This window comes from Triturus cristatus, chromosome 2_1 (genome assembly GCF_964204655.1).
Source record: "Triturus cristatus chromosome 2_1, aTriCri1.1, whole genome shotgun sequence".
In the NCBI taxonomy this organism is placed as follows: domain Eukaryota; kingdom Metazoa; phylum Chordata; class Amphibia; order Caudata; family Salamandridae; genus Triturus; species Triturus cristatus.
Window position 1 is genome coordinate 425,060,816 of NC_140581.1, and position 15,339 is coordinate 425,076,154.

Sequence of the window (15,339 nt, forward strand, 5' to 3'; positions counted from 1 at the left end):
ATTGCCTGGTGATGATCTGTATGTGTCTCAGCTGTCTGACAGGCGTAACCGTAGCAGACATTTCAAGACTGCAAACTATTCCTTAACCTCTTGGGTGTTCTTGTCTATATTAGCTCCACTTAGCAGTAGAGTGCGCCAGTGTCGTTTAATCATTATCTATTTGTGGTTGCAGCCTTGAGTGCTAAACTTACCATCTTACTTCTGTCTGTTCCTCATAACCATTATTCATTGGTTATCGGGCCCTATTTCCTTTCTCTTGAACATAAGGTTTCAGATGACGTTGACATTTTGACTATTGGAAGGCTACTTCACAGAATTAAATCCTACACACCCGGCCCCCTGATGGTCATTAGTCTTCAGCTATTAAGTCCTGAGAATCATTAACATTCCTCTCCCCATACACTGATTGACTACAAAATGTGCTACCTGTCTGGCTATTATGGAGAAGCTGCCTTTTGGTGTTTCAAAGAATTGCTACGTTCAGTTTGTTTTGATCTGCTGTAGAATAATGTAGAAACTCATTTAAGGTTTTAAGGCATCCAATTAGGTTGTCGTAGATACACTCCTGAACGAAAAGACTCTGTGTAATAGCTGCTTTGTGTGTTCCCTGGGAGGCACTTGTTTTTAAGTTCGTCCATTTAGCTTTTTTCCACTGCGCTTGTGATTATGTGGTGCTGATGAGGGCGGAGGTGACCTGGTCTTCGGGGACGTTGTTCCAGCTTCTATGGTGGATATGGTGGGCGTGCTTGTGTACGGTGGGCTTTCTGAAGGAGAAGTGGATGCAGTGGTGGTCTGTCCAGAGAGGTTCTGTGGTGTGGCTGTAGGAGAAGCTGTTTTCTTCTGCAAAGACAAGGTAGAGTGTGTGTCCTGCTGTGTGCGTGGGGGCGGTGACCAGTTGCTTCAGTCCTATGTTTGGGAGGTTCTCTAGGAGGGTGGTGCAGTGGCCGCCATTAAGTAGGGGTCGGGGGCAGGGTGGTCACCTGGGAGGCGGGAAGGACACACTGGAGGGGGGAAGGGGCACCTAGGCAGCAGTTGGAGGACAATGTGGGGTGGGTGAAGAGAACAAACAGCGAAGAGAGAAATGAGAAAAAAAAGAGCAGAGAGAAAATGTGGTGGAGCTGCACAGGGGGAGAGCAGTCACACTGACCAGGTCAGCGCTGTAGCTCTTCTTGCCACGCAGCGGCCATCATTAAGTAGGGGTTGGGGGGAGGGCGGTCAGCTAGGAAGTGGGAGTGGGAAGGACACACTGTAGGGGGGAGGGTCCACGGGGGAGCAAGAAGAGAACCGAGAGAGGAGAGAGAAAAGCAAAAAAGAGAGCAGAGAGAGCAGAAAGAGAAAAGAGGGCACAGAAAAAGCCAAGAGAGGCAGAAGAGCAGAGTGCTCTCCCACTGAATCGCCAGGGATGAGGAATAGGCAGGAGCCTGTGGGTGGAGGAGGGCCTCGAACACCCAACAAACGGAGAGTTCAGGGGGCCCAGAGGGCAGCACTTAGTGGTGGAGCTGCACGGGGGGAGAGCATGCCAAACATTAAAAGCATAACAAGAGTCAGTATAAATAGAGGCACAAGTTACAGCAGACAACTTGCATGCTTTAGTGAGGGCAACCAATTCTGCAACCTGTGTGCTGCAAGCTTGTGGAAAGGCGGCAGCCTCTATTACAGCTGATTGTGAGCACACAGTGTAGCTAACGCACAAAGCACCAATCTCATCTCACAAAGCAGAAACATAAGTGTAAAGGATGTAATCCGCATTAGACAAGGATGTGTCTATTAATGTGTGGATGCAGAGTGGTAGTAATGGCCACAACTTGGGTGCAGTGGTGAGGTTTACGATCCTCCAAAGCGGGGAGAGAGTGGTGCTCTTAACTATTGTCAGATTTGTGTCTCCAAGCAGGGCCTGTTCATAGCACCTCAGGTGCTGGACTGAGAGATGCTGGGTACTGGAAAGAAGAAGCAGGGCTGCCACTGCGTGTGGGACTGCAAGTGTCAATGGGTGTCCTAGGACAATATCAGCAACTCTCACAACAAGAGAGCCTTGGGCCACACGGTCCAGGAGAGCAGACTAGTAGTCCAATGGTCTCTGCCTGAAAAGGGCAGAGTGAGGCCACTCCTTTATGCTTGTGGCAGTACAGTGTGAATATCTTTTGATAATCATGGCAACCTAATACAGGGGCAGTGGCCAATGCTTGCTTAAGGGTAGTAAAAGCCTCCTCCCCTGAAGGTGTTCACCATAGTGGATCTAGGGTACTGTCAGCAATCTGCGCACACAATGGTTTGGCAATGAGATTGACATTTGAGATCAACAATTGACAATCTCCAGCAGCACTCAAAAATTGGTGCACTTACCCCTTATTAACAGGCTTAGGAATGGTCAGTATCACTTGCACATGGTAAGGTGTCAGAGGGGTAAAGTCATAGGGAATGACATGGCATAGATATGTGACTTCTGGGAGGCAAAACTGAAGCTTGGAGAGTGTTGCCTTGTGGCCTTGCTAAGCAAGCTCCGTGAGTAGGACAAGAGAGTCAGAATGGGAGACTTCAGCAGAGGTACTGGACAACAAAATATCATCCACGTACTGTGTCAGAACAGGGTCCCCCAAGAGCTCAACATCTTGCAAATCTTCCTTCAGTATACCCGGAAAAGAAGGAGGGACTTTCACAATACCCCATGGGGCATCTTGTCCAACAAAGTTGGTGACTCTCAAAAGTGAATGCAAATAAGAACTAAAATTCAGGGTAGACTGGGAGAGAGAAAAAGGCACACTAAAGGTTCACCATGGTAAAGTGGGTAGCACTTGCCGGGATAGTGTTAAGAATAGTCGTTGGATTGGGGACCACTGGGATGACAAATTTGTTTACTGCTTTGAGGTCCTGCACAAAACGTACTGTGGGTTACAATCTGGCAAAGGTTTGGGCTTTTTCATGGGAAGTATAGGGGTAGAAGAGACTCAATAATAGGGGTCCATGGACGAGGGTGCTGCCATTGACATGGAAATGGACGGTCAGTACAATAAGTGATCTGTACAAAGTGAACGGACTTCAGCCGACCAAATTCATTTGGGTGAGTAGACCATAAGCATGGAAGGTACATCGAGTCCAGCCTCTTCAGGTGAGACGGTGGCTGGTATAGAGCAAAGGATGTGGACCTCAAAATGTGGGGGAAAAGGTACATTCCTTTAGGATCACAATAAAGTATGGCTCTCATTTTACATAAGAGGTCACGACTAAACAGATTATCAAAGGCTTGATGGCTGAGATGAAACATGTATTTATCTTTAATGGGGCCAAAAGAGACAGAGGTTCAGATAATGGAAGACTGGTGAGGGTGCCAGCAAAGCTCTGAACAACAGTGTTAACATGTCATGGCAGTATTTGCCCGTCCCCAAAGAAGATGAGGCATATCCTGTGCCGACCAACCTTTCATAGGGACGTCCATCAGTGATGACAGTAACCTGAGGGCCCTCGGGGTCCAACACATAGCAAGGCATCATAGTGTTAGGCACCTTGGGGGCGGAGAACCCATCATAAACCGAAGGGGTCCATGATGTTGGAGTTATTGGTTTTGGGTACATGGGGGCTGACAAACTGGTCGCGTGAAGGGTGGAGTACAGTCTTCCAATCAAGTCTAGGGTCTCTGTTCCTCTTCTTGGGGAAATGCCTCACTCAGTGCCCCTTCCCGTGACAGTGCCTACACTCAGCCTCTGGGCGTGGCCCCCATTGCCCTGGACCTCTCAGACTTCCCCGACCAGTCGGGTCCCATTGTCTGCATTCCATCCTTGCCCTCTATACAGAGCCTGCAAGTTTTTAAACAGAAGTTCAAATAGGTTACCCCTTTTGTATTCTTCTTTCACCTTGTCCTTCTGCTTTCTCTGTCCAAATCAGCCACTATGGCATTGAGATGCAGGAGACCCATACCCTGCCACCTCACGCTGTGTTCCTCAATGTGCCCTCTAATGTAAGGGAGTGAATATTTCTAACAGACTCAGACCCCTAAGGGCACAGAATCAGTTGAGCCTCAATTTACTCCCCTATATGCTCCACGAGTCAATCAATCAGTGGTTTTTAGAGCGCGGATACTCACCCGTGAGGGTCTCAAGGCGCTGAGGAGGGGTGCTGTTGATCCGTCTGGGTGTGGAGGTTCAGTCAAAGAGCCAGGTCTTGAGGTCCTTTCTGAATTGAGTCAACACTGCAGATTGCCTAAGGTGGAGGGGCAGGGTGTTCCAGGTCTTGGTGGCAAGGTAGGAGAAGGATCTTTCTCCAGTTCTCGTCTTGTGGATCCGTGGGATGGAGGCATGGGCGAGTTGGGCGGAGCGGAGTTGTCCGGCGGATATTTGGAATGCGAGGCGGTCGTTCAGATATTCTGGTCCTGTGTTGTGGAGAGCTTTGTAGGCATGTGTGACGAGCTTGAAGGGGATTCTCTTGCTGATTGGGAAGCCGTGGAGTTGTCGGAGGTGTTGTGTTATGTGGCTGCGGCGGGGGAGTAGTCCGGATGTGATATTTGCATGGTGTTTTGTTTATTGAGATCTTAAAGCGATAGGCTGTAAAGCAGAATGGTGACATTCATAAAAAGACTCCAAGAGGGTTTTCCTGCTGTAGTTTAGAGAAGCCGGTGAAGGGAGTTTGACTGGCTCGCTTGTACTTTGTGCTTGTTGTATGTACAGCCATCCTAAATGCTACTTCTGACTAATTTCAGAGGAACACTTTGTGAGCTTAGGAAACAAGTGCATGGCCCATTTTTAATGTGTGACATTGATTGAGATTTAGTTTGTGTCCTTTTCATTGTACCTATTAACACTTTTTCCAATTTTTGTTTCTTCAGTTTTGTTTGTCTCAGATAACGAGAGTTTCAATCCATCTTTGTGGGAAGAGCAGAGGAAGCAGCGTGCACAGGTGGCATTTGAGTGCGATGAAGACAAGGATGAGAGAGAAGTGCCACCCAGGGTTAGTGTCCAACTCTGCATTCTCCTTTCCCTGCATTACTCAAATAAAATGTTCTGTAACTGGAAGTTTTTCAAACTTCTACTGTGCTCAAAGCATGAGCATAAGTAAGGGAGAGGAGTTGGCCTAACGGCTAGGGCGGTCGACCTCGAATCTGTGGAACTGGGTTCGAGTCTCGGCACTGACGCTGAACATCTTGTGATTCTTGGCAAATCACTTAATCTCCCTGTGCCTAACAAAAAAAAAATGTGTCCTCATGTAATGCAACTGATGCTATGTAAAGCGCTCTGATACCCAACTCGGGTCAAAGGTCGCGCTATATAAAACTCTGTAAAATAAAAAAATAAAAATTTGTGTTAAGTTCACCTGAAAGTATTCGTGTGGAGCAACATCTTGAATGTGGTCTTAAATGGACCATCTCTACCCCCTTCCAAAGCTAATCCTTTAAAATGATGCACTACATAATTTAAGACACTAACGTTTTCACCTTTGTATTTTTGGAAAATGTAAAAGTCTCAATTAGTTTGAGAGCAGAGGCCAGATGACTGGCATTAAACATTCGTTCTACTTCAGATGGTGAGACACATGCAAGGGTTGTGTGTCATGAGAACATATCAATTGGCCATTTACGGCAAGAGCGAGACTGCTCGCAGGGAACTTAAAATGTTTTTTCTCTTGAAATACAATTCTGTAATAATGAGATGTGTGCATGTGTTTTCCTTTCCTGACACTTTCGGTATTTTTTTTAATTGCTGTGGCGTTCCTGCGACTTAAGGATTACAATGATAGTTGGAATCACCTGTATTTGTTTCTTTATTTTGCGTCAGTCAACAAACTTGCTTTCCCCCCCCCCCCAAACAAGTCAAATTTCTCCTCACCTGTTAAGTGATGCCAGACCTCACCTGGGGAATGATTTACAATCTTTCACCACTTCTAAGTTTAGACGAGGCCCCCTAAAATGTATTAATGTGCTTAGTACCGCATCCTGATTCAAAGAATCACGGGTTATTACAAACACAAATTTGTGCAGGTATAGTGGATTTTCTGTCGCAGAAAGTTTAGAGTTTGGGGTTTGGCTCATGGCTGTACCAATGGGGGTCGGTGAGACACTGTAAACATCCATTTTTGTGGGGTAACAGATTGCTCCACGTGAGAAAAAACATTTCTGCAGAAGGAAAAATGTTAAGGTGCAACTTCTGACAGATAAAAATAATTGTGAGTTTCCCATCAGCAAATAAAAAAAAAAACTGGTTTAGAGGTAAATCAGTAAATCTACGATTTTCATAAGTTTAGGTGCTATGCCTTGTTGCAATAAATACATTAGATGCATATTTTTTATTGGTGGGTTGTAGTCTTGTGTGCTTTATGCAGTTATTTGAGGCTTCCATGCAATATGTTTACATTAAAACCCTCTCACCTGTTGCGAGTTAAGAATAATTGGTCTTTCAGTCATATGCTGACAGCACCCAGTTTACCCCACAGGTTACTTGCCCTCCTATAAGTTTGATAGTCTGTGGACCTGTTTTGTGAAGGAAATAGTGTGTCGCTGTAAGCATCAGTGTACACCCCCCGATGCAGGAGAGCCCACACCTTTGGTGCATGTGGACGCACAGACAGGGAGCAAAGAGGCTTGAGGAGGTATAGATGGCACTGGTAAGCAAGAGGTCGATAACGCTGATGGAGAGCTCCTCCCTGGCACCACAGTTGCTATCACTGCTGAAAACGCCGCCAGCGACTCACTGAACTTTACAGACTCGATGTGTCAAAGTTGGTTGATCCTGAAGACAGGACGAACATAGGTCATAATCTGAGTCCACATTCCAGCTCCTGAAAATGCACTTAGTTTCCCCACTGTTAATTTAATTGGCCAATAAATCACACTTGTAAAGTTAAGAGTATGGGGGTTCCTGTAGATGGTACCATGACCTTAGATCTCAAGGTCGATAATATAAGGAAATAAAATCAGTTGTCTAGCTTAAAAAAAAGTCACGTTTGCAATAATACATACAAGCTACAATCAACATGGGTATTGAGTATGCTTACATTATTTATTCGGTTTTTCAAATAAAACAATGTTTTTATATAAAAGTGCCAGATGTTGCAAGTTAGGATAAACAAAAACTTTAGGAAGTCTGATTCACATGGGACCCTACTTGTACTGCTCGGAGGTGAAGCCAGGGTCTTGTCTACCAGACAGACACATTTTTATAGGAAGTGTATCGGGTTGATACTGGTCTTTCTCAAATATAAGCTCGCCCATTGCACTCCCCACATTGACATTAAATCTGCATTAGTTAGTCTCTTACTGTAGCGTGTGTGTGTTGGGACACTCGGATGGAGTCTGGTGAGCAGCGAGTGAATACAGCTCAGTCTGGCCTCCAGGCCCTACATGGTTGTCCTTAGAAGTGACATATTACATTACGAGTACAAAAAAGCCTTATATTTGGGCTTTAAATAGGCAAGAAGACTCCTATCCATGAGGTAGCCTTTCTTACCTGTTAACTCACTCTCTCATTATACAGTCCTGAAATATCTATGTTTCTATGAACAATTTTCTTTTCTGGTGTTAAGTAGTGATCTCTTATGTTCTCCTTTACTCTGAAATGTCATACATCTAAGTACGTATGACGCATTTCTTCCAGGCTTTCATGTGTATTTGTAATCTGAGAAATGCTTGTACATAAGTATCCTTACTTAGGCACACCAGTGGCTTTTCAGTGGATTTACCTAAACCATGGTTAGGGAATGTTGCTCCACAGGACGGTGGGGAAGGGCAGACAAATAGGGTAACGAGGAGTTGCTCAATCTATATGATAACTCTACAATACGTTTGTATTGCATGTGAAAATTACGTTTACAAATAAAGATGTGTAGGCACGCCTGAAGTTGTGGTCCATTAAACTCAAATTCAGTGAGCAAAATGTGTCTTCAGAGAGATTTTGAAATCTTGATATGCACGAGAAGTGCCTTCCATGGAAGAGAAGCAAGTAAACGGATCTTGGTCGAGGGGCGAGAAAATGGTCTACGATGGGCTTTGTTCTCCTTGGTAAGCAGCTTCAGTCTATCTCTACTGCAAACTGGAAGCCACTCGGCCTCCCTCCCGCTAGTGGAAGTGGGATTCCAGTGACAGCCAAGTTAATGATTTTACCTAAAGGTGTGAAAATGTATTTTAAGAGCTGTACCGGTAGGTTGTAGAAATAATCCTGCCTTCCCCTGTTTATAGAAATATTGCTGTTCTTGTAGTATTACATGGGAGGTGAGCGTGGCTTCATCTGATGTTTGGTAAGTGATCCCTGGCTGCTGTTGCAGTGCACCTAATTTTCTTAAAATGAAATTAGTGACGTCTGCCACTTTGGGCCTTAGGTTTACTGATGAAATGAAAGCTGTCCGCATCCCCTCACAAACCTCCTCTCTTTACTTGCATTATACGTAGATGATGGTGAGGTTGCCGGTCGAGCAAGGGCTAAGAGGATCACGTTTAAAAAGATGCGGGCAGAGTATCATTCCTGCCTGGAAGCTGAATGTGTCTATATTTTCAGAAATGTCTGTTTATTATATGGGAGTGAAAATGAGCTGGTACCAGGCTGTTTCCCAAATAGGATCACCTGACTAAAGCCAAAACTAGAAACCTTTTTTACCAAGAGATATTTGACATTGGGGAAATTAGTATTAAGATAGGCGTTCCCATTTAAAGGCTTCAATCAGACTTGATTTACAGTTCATACCACCTTCAGCCTTAATTTCTGTTTTGATAATTATTGATCAGCATTATTTATAATTGGCTTTTCATTCTTTATCTTGTAATGCTTATATGATTTGCTTTTCACTGACCAATAAATGCCATGCCTGTTCTATTTGTGCAGGAGGGAAATCTGAAGCGATACCCAACACCATATCCAGATGAACTGAAGAACATGGTCAAAACGGTGCAAACAATTGTGCACAGATTAAAAGACGAGGAAGCGACTGCAGATCATGCCAAAGATTCAAAACAAAATGAAGTTCAGCAGGTTGCAGTGAAGGATGCAGGCATGAAGGTAAGAATCGGTGTCTACTCATTTTTGGAGATGATAAACCAGTGGTATTTTGTGATAGCGGTCCCATATTCTTGACCCTCTCTGCAAAGAACAGTTTTGGTGCACTATCCTGTGATAGAATCCCAGTGCACAAAAATGAAATTATTTTCAGTATATTGATAAGACAACTTAAGGGACTCAAGACCCCAGATGTCATTTGGTAAATAAAAAATAAATGTAAAAAACAATGTTCGGGAAAAGGGTGCTGCTTGTTGGGGTTATCTGCTCTCAAAAGATACCGGGTCAGTTCATGAAATTAACTAAATGAAAAACATAAGTCAAGATGCACTTCTAATTTTGTAACCCTGCAAAGTCAATTATTTTGCGTTAATTGTTTATTCCCTGCATTCACATAGTCTATAAATAATGTAGAGTCTCACAGTGATTTACGTCTGCCAATTACAGATTTATGTGCATATAGAAAGCATCAACTGTCTGTTGAATATAATGTGCGAATCTGGAGGCACCATCATCATAACGGTATCCTCACCTAGGGCTTGCATTGCCAATAGTTTTATCTGTTCCTGTCATGGGCACTAGGCCCAACCACACAAATTGGGTATCATTTCTATCAGGATAAGTGAAGGAATGTTGGGTGGTAGGAATTGTGTGGATTCCCGCAGATTCCAGAAGTTTACTCCACAGAGATGCCAAGAAAATCATGATTTTAGGCAAAGTTTGAAGTTTGCAGGACATTGAGGGCAAGAAAATGTCGAGGGATCGACATGAGGCGCACCACCTAGATATCTCCCAATAGTCTCATATTCACAAATGTCTGAGTTTTCTTCCCACTCCTGGAAGGCTCAACACATGTCTCGGATAGGCCTGGTTGAGCAATGGTTAGTGTTGGTTAATGTGAAAGTAAAATGAGTTTCATCATGCTCATCTCTGTGTATGTAGATGGATGTGCTGAAGGATTGCACTGTTTTTCGTTGAGTTGTTTTGCCGGTTCTCCAGTCATTGCCTTTGTATGCAGATTGCTGTCCAGACAATATCATCCGCCAGCGCAAAACTTGCAGTGTGATGTTTGTATGAGGGTGAGGAAATGTTTAATGGTGTCTGAATGGTTTGGAGATCTGTGTTGCCGGTGCGCTGCAGGGTAGGCTTGCTGAGATGGCTTGGTTTTGCCAACTATAGAGCGTTGATGCTATGTTGTGCATGAGGGTGTCTTGGTCTGACTGTAGCCCTCTGTTTTAGATGGGATGCTGATAAGTTTGATTGAAAAGTGTTGCAGTGCGCAATAGGTACCCTTGTGTGTACACAGGCAGCTGGTTATTGTGTAGCAGAAAGGTGTTCAATTATATTGCGAGTTTACTAATTGAATGCTTCTGTGTTGTTAAACATGTTGGTGACATTTGGAGTTTAGAGACGGGCAATTGTAAACCATTTGTTACGCTTCTAGTGTGCTCAAAAAGGTTAGAATAGAAGAAGTAAAAGGGAAGTTAGTTAGGCTGGCTGTTAAAAAGAGCAGGGGTGGTGGTGTGACGTGTATTTTTTTTCGTTATGCGGGGCAGGAGTCCTTTCGAAATGTAAATTAAGTGGCTTGTGCTAGAGGTGGGAGGGTTGACAACACCCCCGCCCAGGTATGTGTGCATCGGGACCACATCCAGCTGTGACTCCCTGACTGATACTTCTTCCTCAGGAGTTGGAACCAGGTCTGGTGCCTGCAGTCCCATGCCTGACTTCTGGGAGCACAGAGGTGTCGGAGTTCGAGTAGTGTTCCCCGCACGCTCTGGCACTCATCTAGTTTAAGGTGGGCTGGACTTGTTACCATTACCCGCAGGGTGAAAAAGAAATCTTGAGACCCCGATGAGGACCCCTCTCAAAACACAAATGTACATTCTACGGTAGCTTTAACAATAACAAGTCTTCATGTTGGAATGTGTAATATATGCATGCATGTGGTATTTAAATAGTGTGAACCAATCGAAAAGACTGCGGAGCTCTGTACAGGTTCGAAGGCAATGAGTGCTACAGTGACTGAGTAAAGCTAGGTGGGGTGGGTTCTGAGGGTCAAGATGGGCTATATACTGCGTTGTGTTTATTTGTGAATGCAGTTGGAAATGTGCGACCCACCCGTTTGGATTGTCTGACGTTTGTGGAGATGCATTTCCTTGTGTGGTCGAAGTGCATTAAAAACAAGCATTGACAAAGCCAGTAGGTCTCACTTATGGGAGGTACTGGCTTTGTCAATGTTTTCTCAGGCATGGTGTACAGCATCACAGCTGCTGTGCAGCATGGCTGAAAGCTGAAAAAGAACAAGCATTTGCCATGCAATAGGTCTCGCATTTACACGAGTTTGAGCAATTAACATTGCAAATGACAATGCCTTTTATTTTTGTTTTAGTTTTTAAAGCATAAATAAAAGGCATTGTCACTTACAATGCCAATGGCTTAAACTCGCGTAAATGCGAGACCGAATGCATTGCAAATGTTTGTTTTATCTGGAGACTTGTGGGAACACTGGGTGGTAGGCAATTTGTGGATCTCTGCAGATTCTGGAACCCTCCCTCAGAAATGTGAGGAAAATTTGTGTTTAGTGTTTAAAAATTTCTTGGTATGGTAGGTTTCCCTGGGTGGCAGCTGAGCTAGGGTCCAAATTCTACAGCTACTCACATTGTAAAAAAAAAGCGTTAATTTTACTGGTTGTTGCTCGAATATGAATTTTCCTTGAAAAAACAAAGACAAGAGGTGTTTGGCAAAACAGGGATAGCTAGTTTAATTAAACACTGCGGCCGGTAGTACAGTATATAGGAACGGTTCTGATGACTGACTTGAAGTGCAATTGTTTTGAGCGTCTTTTTATACATTTCTTGAAGCATCATAAAACAATTCATAGATCCTGTTTAGGGTGAGGAAGGTAGGCCTGGTCATGGAGCCATAAATGACTCCCAGTTGACGACAAGTGCAGGTGTGTCTCGACCTTGCGTGGACACAATGATGGCCTGTGGGCAATGTGTCCAGATGTCCGGCATGTAGTCAAGATGTCCAGCATGTGGAGCGTGTGATCGCTTCGTGTGTTGTGTGTGCTATGTCCTGATTGGCTGAGTGTTCCTAACTTCATGTGGCATATTAACTTTATGGTGTTTTGGGAACGCATGCCCCTCCGGTCTTGTGCTTTTTATTTGGGACAATCTTCCAACATTGTGGTGTTGTTGCCTATCTGTGGAACTAATCTGTGTTTTTCCTGTTCGCATATTTGTCCTGCTAACTACTTGCCACCCCACCTGTAATCTGCCAATCAGTAGCCTCAGGCCTAGGTCGCGGGCCTGCCTGACCACATAGTTCTGACTCTGAGTTGATGGAGAGGTCATATCGGGAGATTTTGACAACAGTGCTTCAGTTTCGTTTGTATACACAGATGTATCATGGCTTACATCAACATCAGTATTAACATTGGTGAAATGTGATGTCACCAGGTTTTGTTTCGGGGCACTTTGTGTTGCAGGCACTAGGCCTACCCACACAGGTGAGGTACCATTAGTATCAGGAGAGGTGTGGGAACACATTAAAGTAGAATATTTGTTATTACCAACTGGATTTCTCTGCATTTGTGGCTTTCAAATATGTTAGTGTGCAAGAAAGAAGACATTTTGAAAAATGCCCTCGGAGTCGTGATAGTTTGGGTAACCACAACTTCAGAGGTGTACAAACAACAACTGCTTTCAAATTCTTGTACACATTTCAGAAATACATAGGTTTCCTTCATAGCCATTTTTCAATAATTATATTTTACCATATAAATTCCTGTATAGTCAGTACACAATGAAAATTCATTGTAAAATGCAGCTCAGTTGTTGGCTAAGGGTATTGTGTGTTTTTGGAGAATTTACAATCCCTGTATATCCCTGCAATCAGAATGGTCTAGTGGATGTAATGGTATATTGCTTTTGGAAATCCACCATTGAGAAATTATAGATGAAAACTTTGTCACAAATAATTGCTTATTCTTTCTTTTTTTTTAATTCGACAGTTTGTTTCTTTGGGAAAACTTTGAAAAATATACATAAATGACCCCTTGATGAATTCAGAATGCTATCTACTTTTCAGAAATGTATAGCTTTCCTGGATCACCCATAGGTTTCACACCTATTTCCACCACAAATTACAAGTAGGCTGAAACCACAAACATTAAGAACAGTGGACTACTACTTAGATAAATATAAAAATGGTGGTTACATTTTTTTTATTTTTTATAAAACTCTACTTGTTCCTGAAAACTGGGAAGATAGTCATCATATCACAGCAAACCTCTCATGAACACAGTTTTTTTGGGTAAAAATATACACATTCTTGCACATCACTTTTTTCCCCACAAAAACCAAAAATGTTGCTATATTTTTGCCATTTTATCAGAGGGAATGTACAAACTCTGAGTACATTTAGAATCCCCAGGATGTTGGAATGAGGATGCAAATTTGGCGTGCATACCCTTTGTGATTTTTTTTTTATAGAGGTGTAAGTGTGAGCAACCCCAAGCATCTAAAAAAAAAAGGGGGGGGGGGCATAGCACTGAAGAAGGGGGTGGGGCGACCCCTATCAGTCGAGATGTTAAAAAAACATGACTTTAAACTGCAACTTCATTCTTCAGCACCTATAAGTATCCTTTAAAAAATATATATATTGTGTAAGTAAACATAGCAATTTGAACTGACTGATATTAAAGTAAGCCATTTGTGTAACTGATATCCAGGCTGCCAGTCAACCGCATCAATAAAACAAATAACGTTTTTGATTAGAAGCAGTTAACAAAAAGATTTGTTAAGTGACATCACACACTGTACCATGAACTGTACCCCTGATCCCTCCCACTTTTCTATACAGAGGATGAGCAGGTAAGATTGGTTTAGTATTATTGCAACGTTTGGAGCACTCATTAAAAGCAGGCATGGACTGGAAGATGTCTAACTTAATTATGTCACTTTCCTCGAGGTGAAAAGGTTCTGGCCTATTCATATTCACGGTTAAGTAATTGGACTTTCCCTTCATTATGATAAGCTGCAGATTTGACAAGCATGGCTGCCATCCAGTAGACCTTTTTGTTTGATGAATTTGCATGAACAGTCATTTAAAGGATGGTTTCTTGTGTCAGGATGAAGTAGCCCTTATGTGAACTGAACCTAGTTAGTTCTTGTTGCATATTCGATAACTTAGTAGTTGTAGCAGTTCGTTCTGCTTGTCCAAGTTCAGTCTCCGAGCATACATTGTGCGGTCTCTTTTAGTATTTTGCATATTTGTTTTACTTGAGGTGGGAGACAAAGTCTCTTTGCGCTTTATTTCCATACCCGCTTCTGTTCTGTTGTCCGATTCATGGCGCGTATGAATATTTGGCGTGGTCGTCATTAAGTTATGTTTCTTTTTTTATGGTGGTATTCTTTATTTATTTTGCTTGTTCTCTCTTCAGCATTCCTGTTTCTTGCCTCTTAGATCATATTATTTCAAGTGGCATTTTCACCAACTGATTGCTCTTGGTAGAGTCATTTTTTCTGACAAGGTGATGTCAGTTACGTGTTGTTGATGGCAGAGTCTACTGGCAGAGTCTACCGGCGTTTCTCAGCCTTGGCTCTTGCCATTGTTCTAGCAAAGAAAAGGTTTCCTTAAGGAAACAGTTTCTCAGACCTCTAGGTCAACCAACTCATGAAGACAGCTATTTAATGCTCATCTAAGCACAGTCCAAGGGCAGCCGCTAATGGCACTCCTGTTGTAGGAATAATGAGGGTGCCAGTTAACGGAAAGAACCAACTTATAGAATGTGATAGATTGGCACAGTGTCTTGCAAGGTGCACTGGTATTTCCTTTCTATGACTGAAAAACTATAAAAAGATTCTCTTGCCTGGACTTACGCTTGTGGGGTGGCATTCAACGATTCCCTGTTTACAGTATGTGACAGTGCTATCAAGTCATGAGCCTCGCGAGGCTTCATGGCACATCTCTAAATCATACTGCGAGGATACACGTGGCGGCTAATTACTGAGAGAGTTTGCTCCGATAGAACTCTTCTCTTACTACATAATCATATCTACTCTGCGCGGGGGAAGTACTGCATCGGGTCTCCTTTTAACAAAGCACACGCCCTTCCAGAAAATAGTATGCAAGACCGTGTCCACAAGCCAATTATGTTGTCCGCCTGCCATGGCATATTGTAAATCAGCAGGCATGTTCATTCTGTTTACCACTCCAGCCTCCGAGTTCTCATACATACCCCTGTAGGTGGTCCAGCCATGTCTCTGCAGCGGCCATGATCCTTCTCAATGAGCTGGATTGTGCCTATTCTCTTTAATCCGCTTGTCGCCAGGGACTACCCTTGGTCACACCGCCCTTGTTGCTG

General features: G+C 43.5%; 1 protein-coding gene across 2 annotated transcripts in view; it reads left to right on the top strand.

Moving 5' to 3' along the window:
• ERBIN (erbb2 interacting protein) overlaps positions 1-15,339 on the top strand; it is a 710,320-nt gene that overhangs the window by 576,984 nt on the left and 117,997 nt on the right. For both annotated transcript variants that reach the window (XM_085631853.1, XM_085631862.1), the window contains exons 17-18: positions 4,817-4,938; positions 8,799-8,972. In XM_085631853.1, the coding sequence (XP_085487979.1) occupies positions 4,817-4,938; positions 8,799-8,972 (296 nt within the window). The remainder of the gene's footprint in view (positions 1-4,816; positions 4,939-8,798; positions 8,973-15,339) is intronic.